This window comes from Leptodactylus fuscus, chromosome 4, assembly GCF_031893055.1.
Source record: "Leptodactylus fuscus isolate aLepFus1 chromosome 4, aLepFus1.hap2, whole genome shotgun sequence".
NCBI classification, from domain to species: domain Eukaryota; kingdom Metazoa; phylum Chordata; class Amphibia; order Anura; family Leptodactylidae; genus Leptodactylus; species Leptodactylus fuscus.
In genome coordinates this window covers 52,254,931-52,270,053 of record NC_134268.1, presented here as the reverse complement: position 1 = coordinate 52,270,053, position 15,123 = coordinate 52,254,931, and the positions used below count along the sequence as shown (strand labels likewise).

General features: G+C 40.6%; 1 protein-coding gene across 3 annotated transcripts in view; it reads left to right on the top strand.

The window, feature by feature from the left end:
• Positions 1-8,396: 8,396 nt before the first annotated feature.
• TRIM55 (tripartite motif containing 55) overlaps positions 8,397-15,123 on the top strand; it is a 77,230-nt gene continuing 70,503 nt past the window's right edge. For all 3 annotated transcript variants that reach the window (XM_075270431.1, XM_075270432.1, XM_075270430.1), the window contains exons 1-2: positions 8,397-8,727; positions 10,842-11,023. In XM_075270431.1, coding sequence (XP_075126532.1) covers positions 8,560-8,727; positions 10,842-11,023 — 350 coding nt within the window. In that variant the 5' untranslated portion in view covers positions 8,397-8,559. The remainder of the gene's footprint in view (positions 8,728-10,841; positions 11,024-15,123) is intronic.

Genomic DNA, 15,123 nt, shown 5'->3' with positions numbered 1-15,123 from the left:
TTTGACATTCTGAATGGAACCAGGCAGGGTTGCCCCCTGTCACCGACCCTTTTTATTCTAACATTAGAGACTTTGTTACAGGCTGTACGCTTAAATTCACAGATAAAGGGTTTCCAAGTAGGTCCTCGCACTTTGCAATTGGTAGCATTTGCATATGATGTACTTTTCTTAATCACAAACCCTGTCGAAGGACTCCTGGTCCTACTGTCTCTCCTAACTAGAGATGAGCGAGTACTGTTCGAATCAGCGGATTGGAACAGCACGCACGCATTGAAATGAATGGACGTAGCCGGCACGCGGGGGGTTAAGCGGCCGGCGTCAAAGCGGAAGTACCAGGTGCTTCCATTCATTTCAATGCGTGCGTGCTGTTTGGATCGGCTGATCCGAACAGTACTCGCTCATCTCTACTCCTAACCCTATACGGGGAACTCTCCAATTTATAAAGTGTATACATCCAAATCAGAGATCTCAAATATCTCCATCCCAACGGAGATGGCAGCTGTAATTCAGAAAGACTCCCCGTTTGTCTGGAAAACTGTATCAAATACCTAAGGATCAAACTTCCCAATGATATATCTACAACCTCAGAGAAGTACTTAAGTCATGTGATTTACCCTTCCTAACCTGGATTGGAAGGAAAAACCTAATTCAAACCTATGTGCTCCCCAAGATCACCTACGTGATGCAAATGCTGCCCATATACCTCCCTGCTAGCTTTAATTCTATCAGTAGTTTGCTTTCCGCCTATGCATGGAAAGCTAAATCTCCCAGACTCCCATACAGCTTATTGATCAAGAAGAGAGGCAATTGAGCAATGGACAGCTTGATCTCCTTTCTTACTATAAAGCAATTCAACTGAGACAATGGCTTTCACTTGTTAGACCCCTCTGGTGTCAGATCATTAGAGCATCGGCGGAGAGGCGTGTTGGTACAGCATTTAAACGACTTGCGTGGCTTCTTTCCACACGTTTTATCCGCTTATCCAGTTTTGACCCACTCTTCAGAGGCCCCTGCGAAGTCTGGATCGAAAACAGAAACCCACTAGAACAGACACCCTCACCTACATTACCAGCTGATCTCATTCCGTTATGGCCAACCCAAAAAGTCACATTGATTCAGCCCTATGGACTAAACTGGGTGATGTAGCACTGAGAGATGTTACAAGAGGTGGGCACCCCGTATTTTATTAATGGCTTTGAACTTGTGTGTTCTTTCTACTGATTATTGTAAGACTAAGCCTTTTCTCTTCCTAATATGGTTGTTCATTCTGTATTGTAACATTGTAAAAATTACAAAAACTGAATAAAACTGAGAGTTAAAAAAAAAAAGTAAACTCTCCTAAAAACACCTAGAAGGCTATAGTGGCCCCAATGTAGCAATCACGGCATTATACAGTACTTGCAAAGTGGATGGGGTTCATGCAAATCCCATCTCCACTTTACGGAAAAAATTGCAGCGCGGACATGCTGCATTTTTCAAAACAGTCACAGTTTTAAAAATCGTTAATTATAGCTAAAGAAACGCCAGCGGCTTCTCTGTAGATATAATTGTAACAAAGTCCGCGGAGGTAAACTCTGTGAACTTTCTGTTCAAAGTGCTGTGGGAAGAACCACAATTCGTTCAAGCCACGGTTGTTCCCGCAGTTCTTTAGCGCTGTGTTTCCGGGCCTGTGGAGCCTTAGCCTAAAGGGGTTGGCTGGAAGTAATTTTTTTAAAAACTGCCAAATGGTATAAAAACATGAAATAAGTGATATTTTAGCACTTGTCTCCTGCTTTCTTATCTAGTTAACCTTTAAAGGATACCTGAGCATTTATGACAAGTTGACATGTGTAGGGTCTTGTCATATGTCTAGTTTGGATTGTTTACAGGTAATTCTGCCTCTTGTAACAGTACAATAGCAAACCAATAGCTGAGAAAAACCAAAGTAACCATCATATAGGAGATCCATTCAAGTTGGGGTTTTTTCATGCGTTGTAAGGCTAGGTTCACATCTGCGTTGGAGTCTCCTACTTGGAGGAATTTTCTCTCTATCGGTTTTAGTATAAAAATTGCAAAAACCCAGCAGAACCCATTATAGTTTATGGGTTCCGTGGGTAACCACAGTTTAGTGGATGGACTCTCCATCATTGGAGTCCACTGCAAGTCTGATCCTAGCCTAAGCTGTGAGATCTTAAGTCCTTGCTGTCTGCAGACATGTCTGTGCAGGCTGTGAGGAAAATGGCCCCTCCTAACTGCATTCAGGCAAAAATTTAATTCAAGTGCATTACATATTGATCCAGAATTGCATGCTCTATGAAATTAGACCAACGTGTCTGAAAGGATGGGGACCATTTAAGCACAAACCAATCTCATAGATGTGTAGGATTTGCTCTGAGTAAAGTTAACCACGCACAAAAGTTCTGGGTCAGCCAAAATATGACCAAGTCATCATATTACACATATTAATCAGTGGAAATGATCTGAACACTACATCGGTTGAAAAAACAAATTGTGTGCACAATACATACATAATTTCATCCGATAACTGGTTGAATGATTCCAACATGACTGAATGGCAGATGTTGGTGGGTTGTGGACAATGGCAAACATTTAGGTCAACGTTAGTAATTCTTGTGATAAAAACAAAAAAAAGTGTGTCACTAACTAGTGACTATATGTGGCTGTTTATGTGAAAAGGGCCCACATTGTCGATATGGAGTTCTTGGTATCATTGTAACGGTTATGGTGTAACATTGTCCGAAACAGCAAAAAAATTTTTATTGAAAGCACAATTGACATATTTTTAAATAAAATTTTTGCATAAAACAAAATTGTGATTTTTTTTTTACCCAAACATGTTTTGGACTATTTTCTCTATAATTAGTATCGACGATCTGGGCCCTTTTCACGTAAACAGCCACATATAACTAACTGCAAAGCTGTGCTTAGTCTGTACTTAATAGAGTGCACAAGGGCGTGCATACTCTGCAGCTGTTATGGAGCCCCTGGAGAGTGAGATTTCCCAACTCCAGTTTCTTCTTCCTTGTGGGTGGTGTGAACATTGCATCCTCTTCTTAAACAAAGGGAACTCTGCCCTGAGAGATAGTCCATGGAGAATTCACTGCCCTTAGAGACAGTCCATGCAGAAGTCCCTTAGATTCCATCTCCTTTGCATATGCCACTGTGCACAATACGTTGTCTTTGTTTAGATCTACCTAGCATGCTATCTCCATTCTCCATATGCTGCAAATGATATTGCATTTCACCCCTACTCAAGTGACTAGGGTGAAGGTGTGATTCCAGACATGGCCTAAAGTCAAGAGAGTGGCGCTTTTTCTGAAATTATGCAGAATGTCTATCTTTTCTTTGACAATCCCTTTAACAAAACACCAGCACGTTCATTTTAAGGTCCTACTTCTTTTTTTTTTCTCCTCCTTTTCCTTGTGTTCGTGTTGTTTTTTTTTAATACTTAGAAGGTTTAAACATTCTAGATTTATAGTGTTAACAATGATATGTAATAAATAACCCAGTCTGTGTTTTACATCATCTGTATATGGACAGTAATCCTGAAACCAGGTATAAACATACCAAATAAACTGGACCAAGTACAAGCACCACCATAGAGCTGGAGACACATATTGACCAAGATGAAGTATATTGTAATTCTCTTGTTACAGGTACAGCTAATCCTTGTATCTTCTTTCATTATTGTAGTAAATGTATATTATAAGATGTGCCCTTTATTTTGGCTTTTTACCAAATACTGTAACTCATTTATGGTCATGGTGGGGCCGATAGCAGAATTACTTATTGCTTTGAGCACATTGAGACTTCAGGCTCTAAACTGGCAGTGTTGTTCGTGTCTGAGCAGATGGTGGGAAATTGAATCACCCCTCTTCCTACCAATGATTACAGAATTAGCAAACAATGCCTCCGATATGGTTGCTCCCCCTGTGGGCGCTGTATTGTGGTGGTGGTGACCACTGTGCGACGATGCACCCATCAGAGTAAGGACCCACTATACAGAGGTCGCCGTGAAGTGGCTTGTGGGCTTTTGCACCTTGATCAATATGTATACTAAGAACCTCATGTTCAATATTTTAGAATTTGCTGAGAAGCTCTAGATCAATGTATAAGATTGGGATGTGCGGGCCATGTCTTTTTTTCTCCATAAGTGTATTTCCATAGGTATGACTGACATGCTGCGATTTTTTTTTTCCCATTTACAGAGATGTGTAAAGGCTCTCTTTTTGCAGGGCACATGGTTGGTAATAATACCATTTTGGAGAATATATGAAGATTTGATCATGTTCTATTCAGTTTGTCGTAAGCCGACCTGGCTCCAGGTTTGTGTGGGTCCTTGGGCGACAAAGCCCCAGGGGGCCCCTTTTGAGATAACTCAAGCACCCTGCAGCAAAAAAAGCAATCAAAATTGGGTGTTTTTTTGCTGAGTGAGACGTATGGAATGGACTGTACTACAGTCCACTCCAATAGAAGTAGATACTACCTGTTCTGACATCGGGAAGTAAAGAGGAATTTGAGGTGGACGTGTGCCCCAGATTCTTGTTTATATTACTCACCCGGCTCACGGTACAGGACATCGGCATTCTGCTGCAGTTTTCCACAAATAATTAGGCCCAAATAAATGAGTCCAACCAGTGCGTAGTCGTGAGCTGCGGCATCTGATTCAGCTGCAGAATCTGTGGAAAGATCCAGCAGGACGTTTTTTTTTTTCCAGCTTCCTGCTCCATTTAGTTTCAATAGGAGGCAAAATGAGGGAGGAATCTGCTGTTGATTTAGGTGCGAAATCCACTGCAAAATCAGTGCTAGTTTTTACCGTGTGAACAGGGACTTATACTGTTTATAGTGTCACTCCACAGTGGCCCCCACATAGAATTATATGATCTGGAGTGGCCCCCATCCTCGCTCCTGCAATCATTGTTCAAGCCCATTCATTTGAATGGGCTTGAAAAGTGTCCGGCCGTGATTGCCAGTGAGCGTCTTCTGCTCTCCGCGGTGAAACCGTTTTTTTTAACCAGACACAAAGTCAGACCTGCAGGACTTTGTGTCCGGTTTAAAAAACCCAGTTTTGCCGTGGAGAGCACAATACGCTCACCGGTGCTCACGGTCGGACACGGTCTGACAGGTTTCCATCTTCTGTCGGCAGAAGACAGAAACCTGAAAACAGAAATCAGACGCTGGTGTGATCCATTCCCAGCGTCACTTGCAACTGAGGTCCTGCTCCCCATATGTCACTGCTTGGGCTTCGGTGGTCACATGGGGCGTGATGACATCATTACGCTGGCGTGCTCCATGTGACACAATCACAGGCCCAAGCAGTGAGGCCTGGGAAGCAGTACCTCAATCACCAGCCGGAGTGGATGCTGAACACAGGATAGGTGAGTATAACTTTTTTTTTTTTTTTTATTTTAATCACCTTCCCTGGTCTGGCATCTAATGGAAAGGGGCCCCCTCCATTAGCAGTATGTATAGCGGTCAGAGAACCAGTCTTTCTCTAACCACCATCATGGCGGTACAGGGCCATGGCCATTTCCAGCTGGCCACGAGCCCCGTACTCTATGCCACTGCCATGTGGACCCACTCAGGATTTTGGGGCGCTGACAATTGCCCTGATATGTTGAGTGCTGATGCCGGCCCTGTGCCTACATACTTTTTATTTTAATAGAAAGCTGTCTTGAGGTTCTTGACTCTAATCAGTGAAGAGCATTTTTGTCGAGATTACATTTTTGAATCCTATAATAAAGATCCAATAACTGATATTACTGATTAGAGATGAGCGAACACTATTCGAAACAGCTATTACTAATAGCACGCTCCCATAGAAATGAATGGAAGTGGTCGGCATGCAGACTTTGCCAGCGGCTGGTCGCTTAACCCCCCGCGTGCTGGCTACGTCCATTCATTTCTATGGAAGCGTGCTGTTCGAAATGGCTGTTTCGAATAGTGTTTGCTCATCTCTATATTTGACCCATATACAGTACATATATATACAGTGTGTGTATATATATATATATATATATATATATATATATAATCATGTAAAGAACTAATGGATGTGAGCCCTTACCCATCACAGGTCTTACACTGTAATGTGTGCCACTAAAACACCCCCAGCTCTAGCAGGTTATATAACTTATGAAGTAGAGGCGGTTATCACAATGTGTATTTCAGCATTTCCTATCTATTTCCCAGATAGCCATTAGTACTTGTGTTACAGTCCCGGCAGTGCTATAAAGTGACTGTGGATGTTGGCTATTTGACACTCCAGCTCTAGATAATGTAATTTTTACAAACCATCTGGTTAAATTGTTCTCTCCAAAATTCTATAGAAAATCTACATTAACAAGTCAGAGAGAAATGTTTCCTTATGTTGGAACCTTCATTGTTATTGGACTGTAAAACCAATCAGCCCGTAAATATCACACTTTCCTGCAATGAAGATACATATAATATCATACAGATTGTTTTTCATTCTGTTTCCTAAAGCAATATGCACAGATAAAAGCTTTATTCTGAACATGTACGGTTTTAGGATTTCATGGTATTAATGGGGATGAACACTGTAGGTTGTGCTCTCTGGAAATGTTACAGATATAATAATAGATATAACTGTTATTGGGCTTTTTGATCTTATTGCCATTCTTTTTAAGGCTAAAGCCCCCCATTGCGGAAGCGCAGCTTTGTTTGTTGAAGATTTTGCTGTGTCTTTTTGAGCCAATGCCAGGAGTGGATTGAGCGGAAGGTAGAAGTTAAACTGATTCCTATTTATTCCTCATTCCTTTTGAAGCCATTCTTGGCTTTGGCTAAAAAAAAACCACAAAAAAAAAACCAAAAAACTAAAAAATCTACTAAAGGACCCCCTGCTTTTGCATAATGTGGGGCCTCAGCCTAAGCAGGTATTCCTTTCTTAGGAACTAAGAAGGTTAAACCCGACTCCATTCATTTCAGTGGGATCACGGGAGATTACCTGTTTTTTTTTTTTACATTGGCTATCTCCAGCAGTGAGATTGATATTAAGGATAGTTTGGATGGTGAAACTGTGACTTTTTTTTATTTTTCATCTTTGCTTTCAAAATATATAACTTTTTTTTTAATTTTTTGTGGATAATAGCCTTATTCTTTGTTTATTTTAGTTGCTCTATGTCGGACAGTGACCACAATGGGGCAGATTTATCAATACCGTTGAGCTTGTCTTGTTGTCTTAAATCACAAAAAGTAAATACACAGTGAAAAGCATTAAAAATGGATGTTTTTGCTGCATTTTTTCCTTTGCTTTTCTGTTTTTTCTCTCCAGTTTTCAGACAAGACATGAAAAAGTTGCAATTTTTGTAGCACATCTATTTCTGCACAGAAATGTTGTGCCCCACCCTCCACTTTTTTATAAAACTATGTGACATGATGCATGTCTCAACCATGTGGAAACAGCCTTAGGCTCCATTCTCACTGTGTAACGCGCCGCTCTTTTAGACACGTATACACGTGTCAGAGCGCGGCACTTCAAAACAGATCCTGTTGATTTCAATGGGTGCCGGCTTACACGCGTAACACATTGAAATCAATGGGAGGCTTTTTGGCTTTTCCGGCAGCACTTTTTCATTGCGGCCCGCTACATGGGGTTTTAGCCTTACATTCTATTATTTGAATTTGCCCATGGTGGGACTATTAAAGGATTGCCTTATTTTATCTTATTTATTTATAAAGTGTGTGCTATGCAAAAATTAAGGACTCATTCTGTCTGGTCCTTCAGCACAAAAAATGTACTAGTTGTGGAAGGGTTAAACCACCACATGCCATGCTCCTTGAGGTTATGTTGTACAGAGTTCAACTTCTATGCAGGGGTGTAGCTATAGGGAGTGGAAAAGTGGCAGCTGCAACAAGATCCTGGTGCCTAGAGGTCTGTCTGCCACATTATTTATTCTGAAATTTCCCCAATGTGGGACTATTAAAGGATTATCTTATATTATATATACACATATATGTACTATATATAAAAAGTGACTTTTTTTTTTAACATACTGTAGGTAGTATAACAATATAAACTTTATCTGCTACTATAGGAATACATTTACTGCACTTTGCACAGCTTGATGGATTGATATATAATGTTGAATAAGCAGTTTATATTTAATGGAATAATTCCATTAGGGAATATGCAGTTCTTCATTTAGAAACATTTCGCCACAATGTTGCTCAGTAGAAAGACACATTTAGTGACAGCTGTCATTCCTCTCCAGATGTCCTTCTACCCACTTGCTCGGGCCCTCCCTATTCCCACAGGCTGGAATGTGAAGCCGACATCCCTGGGATACATCACCTGTCTTAATCTATCCTTCTGTCACTTTCATATATGGGCAGAGCAGTATGGCAACATGTGACAGAGTGCTACTAAAAACAGCTTGAGCGCTCTTCAAGTGATCCTCTAAACAATGTCATCCAGCTGAGGAAACCCATAGGACATTTGATCACACAAGTCCAGGAATTATTTGAAGGGATCGAAGTCGGAAACTGACAGCACAACATATTTCTCGTGAAGTTTACTCTCCTTGGAATAGCTAGGAGATGAGCACCTCTCTGTCTTACCAGTCCTTCAGCAAAGAACAGCAAACCATGGATAACTTGGAGAAGCAGCTTATCTGTCCAATATGTTTAGAAATGTTTTCCAAACCGGTGGTAATCCTTCCTTGTCAGCATAATCTGTGCAGGAAGTGCGCCAGCGACATATTTCAGGTAAGACGCATGATATGACAGTATAGTGCGACAACTCTTATACACATAGGTAACAAGTAAAAAGCAATTCAGTATTATATGCAAACCTAACCAACTCTATTTGTGTTACGTTAATGGACATTGGGGTTTACATGCTGGTGTCTGGAGATCTTTAGCAACACTTTAACCCATTAAAAAGACTTTAATTACATGAATCAATTAAATAATAATTAAGTGATAATTCAATGGCATCTTTTATTGCAATGCAGGAACATGTGTTTCATGAAAACATAGCACCATAAGTTCAAATAAAAATAGGGCCCTGTCTGTCTTTTATCAAAACCAGGTAAGTTGAGACGCTTAAGACCATGTTCACACCAACCATTGTGTTGGTCTAAAAATTAAAATAAAAAGGCATTATGTATTTTTTTTAATGATTTCCAAAAAATGGTAGCTTCAAAAATCCATTTTAGTAACATGCATTGTCTCTAGTGGTGCAGAAAAAGAGCAATGAAAAAAAAACTTGAATTATTTTTATTCAGGAATTTCTGCAGCCCATTTTCCTGAAAGCTGCAGGACCTGAGAACGTTCAGGTCACTTTGCACTATGAGCTTTAGTCACAGCCGATTTAGTGAAATCTCATCCACCATGTGCTACTGTTCCGTGCTGCACCCTGCATGTTCACCTAGTGTGCCCCCAGTCTTAAATCCAAAAACTGCACAGGCCAAAGCCAAGAGTGGATTTAGCTGAAGGTAGAAGTCTAAGAGCTTCTTATATATTTACCATTCCTTTTGTAACAATTCTTGGCTTTGGCTCAAAAAACTGCAACAAAGAAAGTTACATTTCTGCAACACGGGGCCTCAGCCTTATGGCTAAGGCCCCATGTTGCGTAAATGCAACATTTTTCCTGTTGCGGAAACTCAGCAAAAAAAATGCTGCATTTTGTACAGCAAAGTGATACTGGCTAACCCATTCACACATTGTGAAAAAAAAGCTGTGGAAAAGTTGCATTTTCAAAAAGTCTTAGCCTAAAGAGATTTTCTGGGATTAAGATATTGATCACCTTTCCTTAGGATAGGTCACCAATATCAGATCAGTAAGGGTCTCACACCCAGAATCCCTTCACATCAACTGATTGGAAGACCTACAGAATTTGGAAAGTGCTTAGGCCTCTTCACTATTTACCAAGCACAGCGCCATACATTGTATAATGGCTGTGTTTCGCGTTGCATTCATTTCAGTGGGACTAAGATGTAACATGTCCATGTAACCAAAAAGTGTAGAGTCACCGGCCTGAGAAGAGGAATTGGAGCTCACCCAAGCAAACTCAACACTGTCAAGTGATCCAGTCTCCTAGTCATTGATGATGTTGTAAGTCACCGCCTCACCATTGGACTACTGTCCCATACTATAAGCATGACTACAGGACAGTGACTCGCAGCATCATAGATAGCTATGACCCTGTGAGGATCCCAAACAGTATGGGAAATAGAGCCAACATACACTCCAAATTTCACAAGTTACATATGTCTGTGTACAATTGGCCATAAATATAGAAGAGATATACTGTGGTTGCCTTTGCATCTGATGTAAGCCATGCCTTGTGAAAGACATAATCTATATATCCCTATCTATATTTTATCTTAAAAGAAATAGCTGAAATGGAAAATGAATTATAAACCTAATATGAAATTCACTCCATATATTCTAACCAACCAACCAGGAGCTGAAGGACTTTTCCGGAATCAGAATATTGATCAGCCATCAGATTGGTGGATGTCCAACTCTTGGCACCCATTCAGGTCATTTTGTCCTCTAACACCCAGTCATGTGGATGTAGATCTGGAACATCTTCCTTTTGCCATCTAGTCATTCGGTCATGAAGCCTTCTGGACAAATGTCTGAGTCCATAAGGTGTTTGCTATTGCAGTGTCTAAAATGTTCCAGCTTTACTGGTGTTTATTCATCTGTTCTCAGTCACTATAGATATCCTTGTCATTGCAAAGTGACTATAAACCTTTGCACATACGTACAGACCACCCTTTGCGTCTTGCCTCAGTATATAATCTGTCTACATACACAGACATGGAAATTGTATTACCCTAATGACACGTTTTACACTTCTTATTAAACAGGCCTCCAATCCATATTTACCAACACGAGGAGGAAATACTGTAGCAACAGGAGGTCGCTTCCGCTGTCCATCCTGCAGGCATGAAGTGGTTTTAGATCGACATGGGGTGTATGGATTACAGAGAAATCTGCTGGTTGAAAATATCATTGATATTTATAAGCAAGAATCCACAAAAACTACAAGGTATTATTAGTTTACATCCATTATTCATGAATCGGGCTTCTATCATTTGTTTCATGCTGGTTTGATAAAATAACATTTTATGATAACGTTTTAACATTATCCTCCATCAGTAGGATAGGCGATATCTTCATGATTAGTGGAGTTTCGACCACTGGGAGCCCCCTCTGATTCTCAGATAAGGGTCCATTTATCCTGATATGATGGAGCCCACAAAGCTTGTACCCTACTACTCCTTCCATTCTCTACTGGAGCACAAAGCTTGGTTATGCCCAGTATTCCTATGGTGAATGAATGGAGAGGCAGGGCGCAATCTCGGCCTGCACTCTGATTACGAGTAAAACAGACACCACAGGACTGGTGGGGTCCCAATGAACGGACCCTGCACTAATTATTAAGTTATGTTATCAATAAAGAATACGTTCAAAACTTGGTATAACCCCTTTAAAAACGGAATAAATAGCAATTCCCAATGGCATGTGTATTATCAGATTCTCTACCTTTAGATGATGAATAATAATTGAAGAACACTGTGAAGCTTCTGGATTCCAATGCAAAATCTGTATCATGGCTCCCACTTCCCATATATGCTGGTCTATTCTGTTCTTATATGGCAGAAGCCATACCTTCATTAACTATACTAAATTGTCTACATCAGATACACATGTAAGGACAAGGACCATTTTTGATGGATGAAACAGATGTTGCTTTGGTCAGGTATTGAAGTCCTGAGCCCACCTTCCATTAAGCACCAGTGTTGTTTAGTCATATCTATATCATTATTATATATTATATTATTTTGATGAAGTTATTGATTTGTATGTCATATTTTAGTAACTGTCTATGAAATTTGTCTCGGCTTTGTTCTCTCTCTTGATGACATATCGCATGAGGCTGTGTGTTATATCGCTGTATTTGTTGCCTCATTAATGTCATGCCAGTCCTTTAATTGATCAGATATGTCAGGATGTTTTGGTTGATAATTAAACAATTGATGTTTGTTTGTATGGATTTTCTTTTGTAATCTTAAATGGCCCTTTTCTAGTAAGGGAGACAACACAACCAGGCTTCACTGGTCTACTAAATCACACATATCTTCTCCTGCTTCCTCAAATATATTTCCATTAAAAAATCTGACGTATGTATTACCACCCCCACCAATTCAACTCTCATGGTTTGGTTACAAGATTGTACTTTGAATAATGTTTCATAAAAAAAATAATTTGCTATGCTCCCTATTAAAGTCTATCCACTGGGTAAAATGTCTTTAAGTGCATTGTAGAGGCATGTATAGCACGCAATGATCTCTTACCAATGGGTATGCTACTTAAAAGCAGCGTCTGGGAGACTTTTTATAGGGCAGGGCACTTTTACGTCTTCTTGTGGCAAGACCCAATGTCTAATCAATCCTCACTTGTACTCATTTGCCTAAGACCCGATTCACATCTGTGCTCAGTATTTTGTTCGAGTCTGCAAGCAGACTTCCCGAACGAAATACTGAACGCAGATGTGAACCAGTCCTAAGATAAAAACTGCATGCTGTGTTCTGTAGCAATCCAAAATTTCTATTTGGGTGTTCTCTTTTTTTTTCTTCAATAAGTGTATTTCGAACAGGGCTTCATTAGAGACCTGCTATGGATGGAGTACACAATCTCTATCTATAGAGAACTCTGACCAAGTGCTAGCTACCAGAGCATTCATATATATTTCCATTAACACAGGGTGACTTGACAGGGTGACACTCCAGGCTTTATCTATAGACTACCAGTGCTAAATTTCCGTTGGTGACGCAGCAGATGTCTAGGCAGTAGTCCAATTCTCTCCAGTTGCCCCTTTAATAGGGGGCATTGCAAATGAATATCGAATCTCGAATATTTCACTGTTTGCTCTTCTCTAATGCCATACCATGGTTTGTGGCACCTGTAATTCCATACTAGTCTGCCTAGTTGACTTTCATGGTACTGTTATTGTTACGCTATGCTATGGTTACTGTGATTGTTTGCTATGGGCAAGTGAGCCAATTTGGCTTTGATTTTCCATCATTAGCCATTTAGCACTGATGTTACAGTAACTACAGGTTACTGGTTTTGCCCAATCCATTTTGGATTACCCTGTATTTGTTGGAAGTGCTATTTGATATGTAATGTGTGTTGTGTTTTAACCTGACAATGAAATGTCATGTGGTAGTCACTGGTTTAATTGTTGACACCAGTGATTTTCAACAGGGGTGCTTGGAAACCTGCCAAGGGGTTGTGACATGTTAGGGCCCCTTCACACGGCGTAAGCGCTCGGCTCTTTCCGAGCCGTACACATGAGCGCTTCTAAACACTTCCCATTCACTTCAATGGGAGCGCGTGTAAAGCCGGCTTTACGAGTGCTCCCATTGAAGTGAATGGGAAGTGTTTAGAAGTGCTCGCGTGTACAGCTCGGAATGAGCCGAGCGCTTACGCCATGTGAAGGGGCCCTAAAGTTCATAATTGTGCTCAAGTGTCTATCCTTCTGGTCTGCATGGGTACCCAAAAGACGGAAACCCTAACTGCTTAAAAGGCAGCTACCACAGAATCTTGTGGCCCAGTTTCCACCAATTTTATGCTGAAACCAGCGGAGAGAAAAGGCCTGCAAGAATATGGGATGGAATCTCATACAGTTAATCGAACAATAGTGTGAACATAGCGACACTGGTTGATGAAACATTATTTGCACTCTTAGGGGGCATTCACATGATGTAATGTGGTGTTGAGTCTGACATGATAACTCGCGTAAGAACCAGCGCTGCAAAACAGAATCCCATTGACTTCAATGGGTTCAGTTAAACGCGCGTAACACATTGAAATCAATGGGTTAAAAAGCCTCCCATTGATTTCAATGTGTTACATGCGTTAAACAGAACCCATTGAAGTCAATGGGATTCTGTTTTGCAGAGCTGATCCTTACGTGAGTTATCGTGTCAGACTCAACACCACATTACATCGTGTGAATGCCCCCTAAGAGTGCAAATAATGTTTCATCAACCACAGTGTCACTATGTTCACACTATACAAGAATCAGTGCCACATTACATCGTGTGCATGCCCCCTTAGGACTTTTTTTTAGTCTTCTAGTATGGACTACACTGTACAATGCATCCATTAGACTCCATTGAATAGACACTATTGACCAACAATCTGTAAATCTGTCACCACTTGGTCAAAGTTTCTGTTTTTTGACTGCAAAAATAGCACTGCATGCTGCAAAATTGCTGTACAATTTTGTAATCCCCAATGGAACCCCTTAAAGAGTCTCTTATACCATGTGTAAACAAAACCAAAAAAGTGAACAAGTGTCAGTATTTCATGGATATACTTACCAGCTGAAATGAGTGTCTCAATGATAGATACTCAAATCACATTCAGTCAGTAGCCAAGCATGTGGTATATGTAGTAATGGTCTTAAGATTAGCACTTAAACTAAAGACTGCTAGATTGTGTGATTCAGAATCTGCTTATATGAGGAAATCTGAGAGGACCAGATGGGAGTTAAATAATATGCTTCATGTCCATGTCCAATATACACCCAATTGATTTGACAAATACCTAACACATGATTCATGATGAGATCACTAAAGGACATTGACAGTGACCCAGTTACTACATCTCCAAGACATCCAGCTGGCGAGAACACATCTCATGTCTTTACATTCCCAGCTTGTGCTGTAATACCCCATCCCCAACCAACACAAGTCTTATTCGGTTTCCAGAATGATGACATTTTATTAGAAATTAACATGTTATTCGATGTTATAATGAATAGAGGTAGTTCAGAGTCAATGGCTAAACCATGCATGGCACTGCAAATTTTTCAGTGCTGAGAACCATTTTATTAATGACTGTAATCTAAAGGCTGTGTCCACAAACATAGTGATGGAAGGAATGGACATGCCCCTCCTAAGGAACTCCAACCTGCATCTACACAGGAAGCTAACACCATGCAAACAAAGGCAGAGAATGCCATCCGCAACCAGAGACACCCAGAAATCACTCCAAACACTGGTAAAGGTATATAGGTTGTAGGGGTTCGCTCAGGTAGATGCTTGTAGCAGTGCAGGAAACAGGGACACAGACACT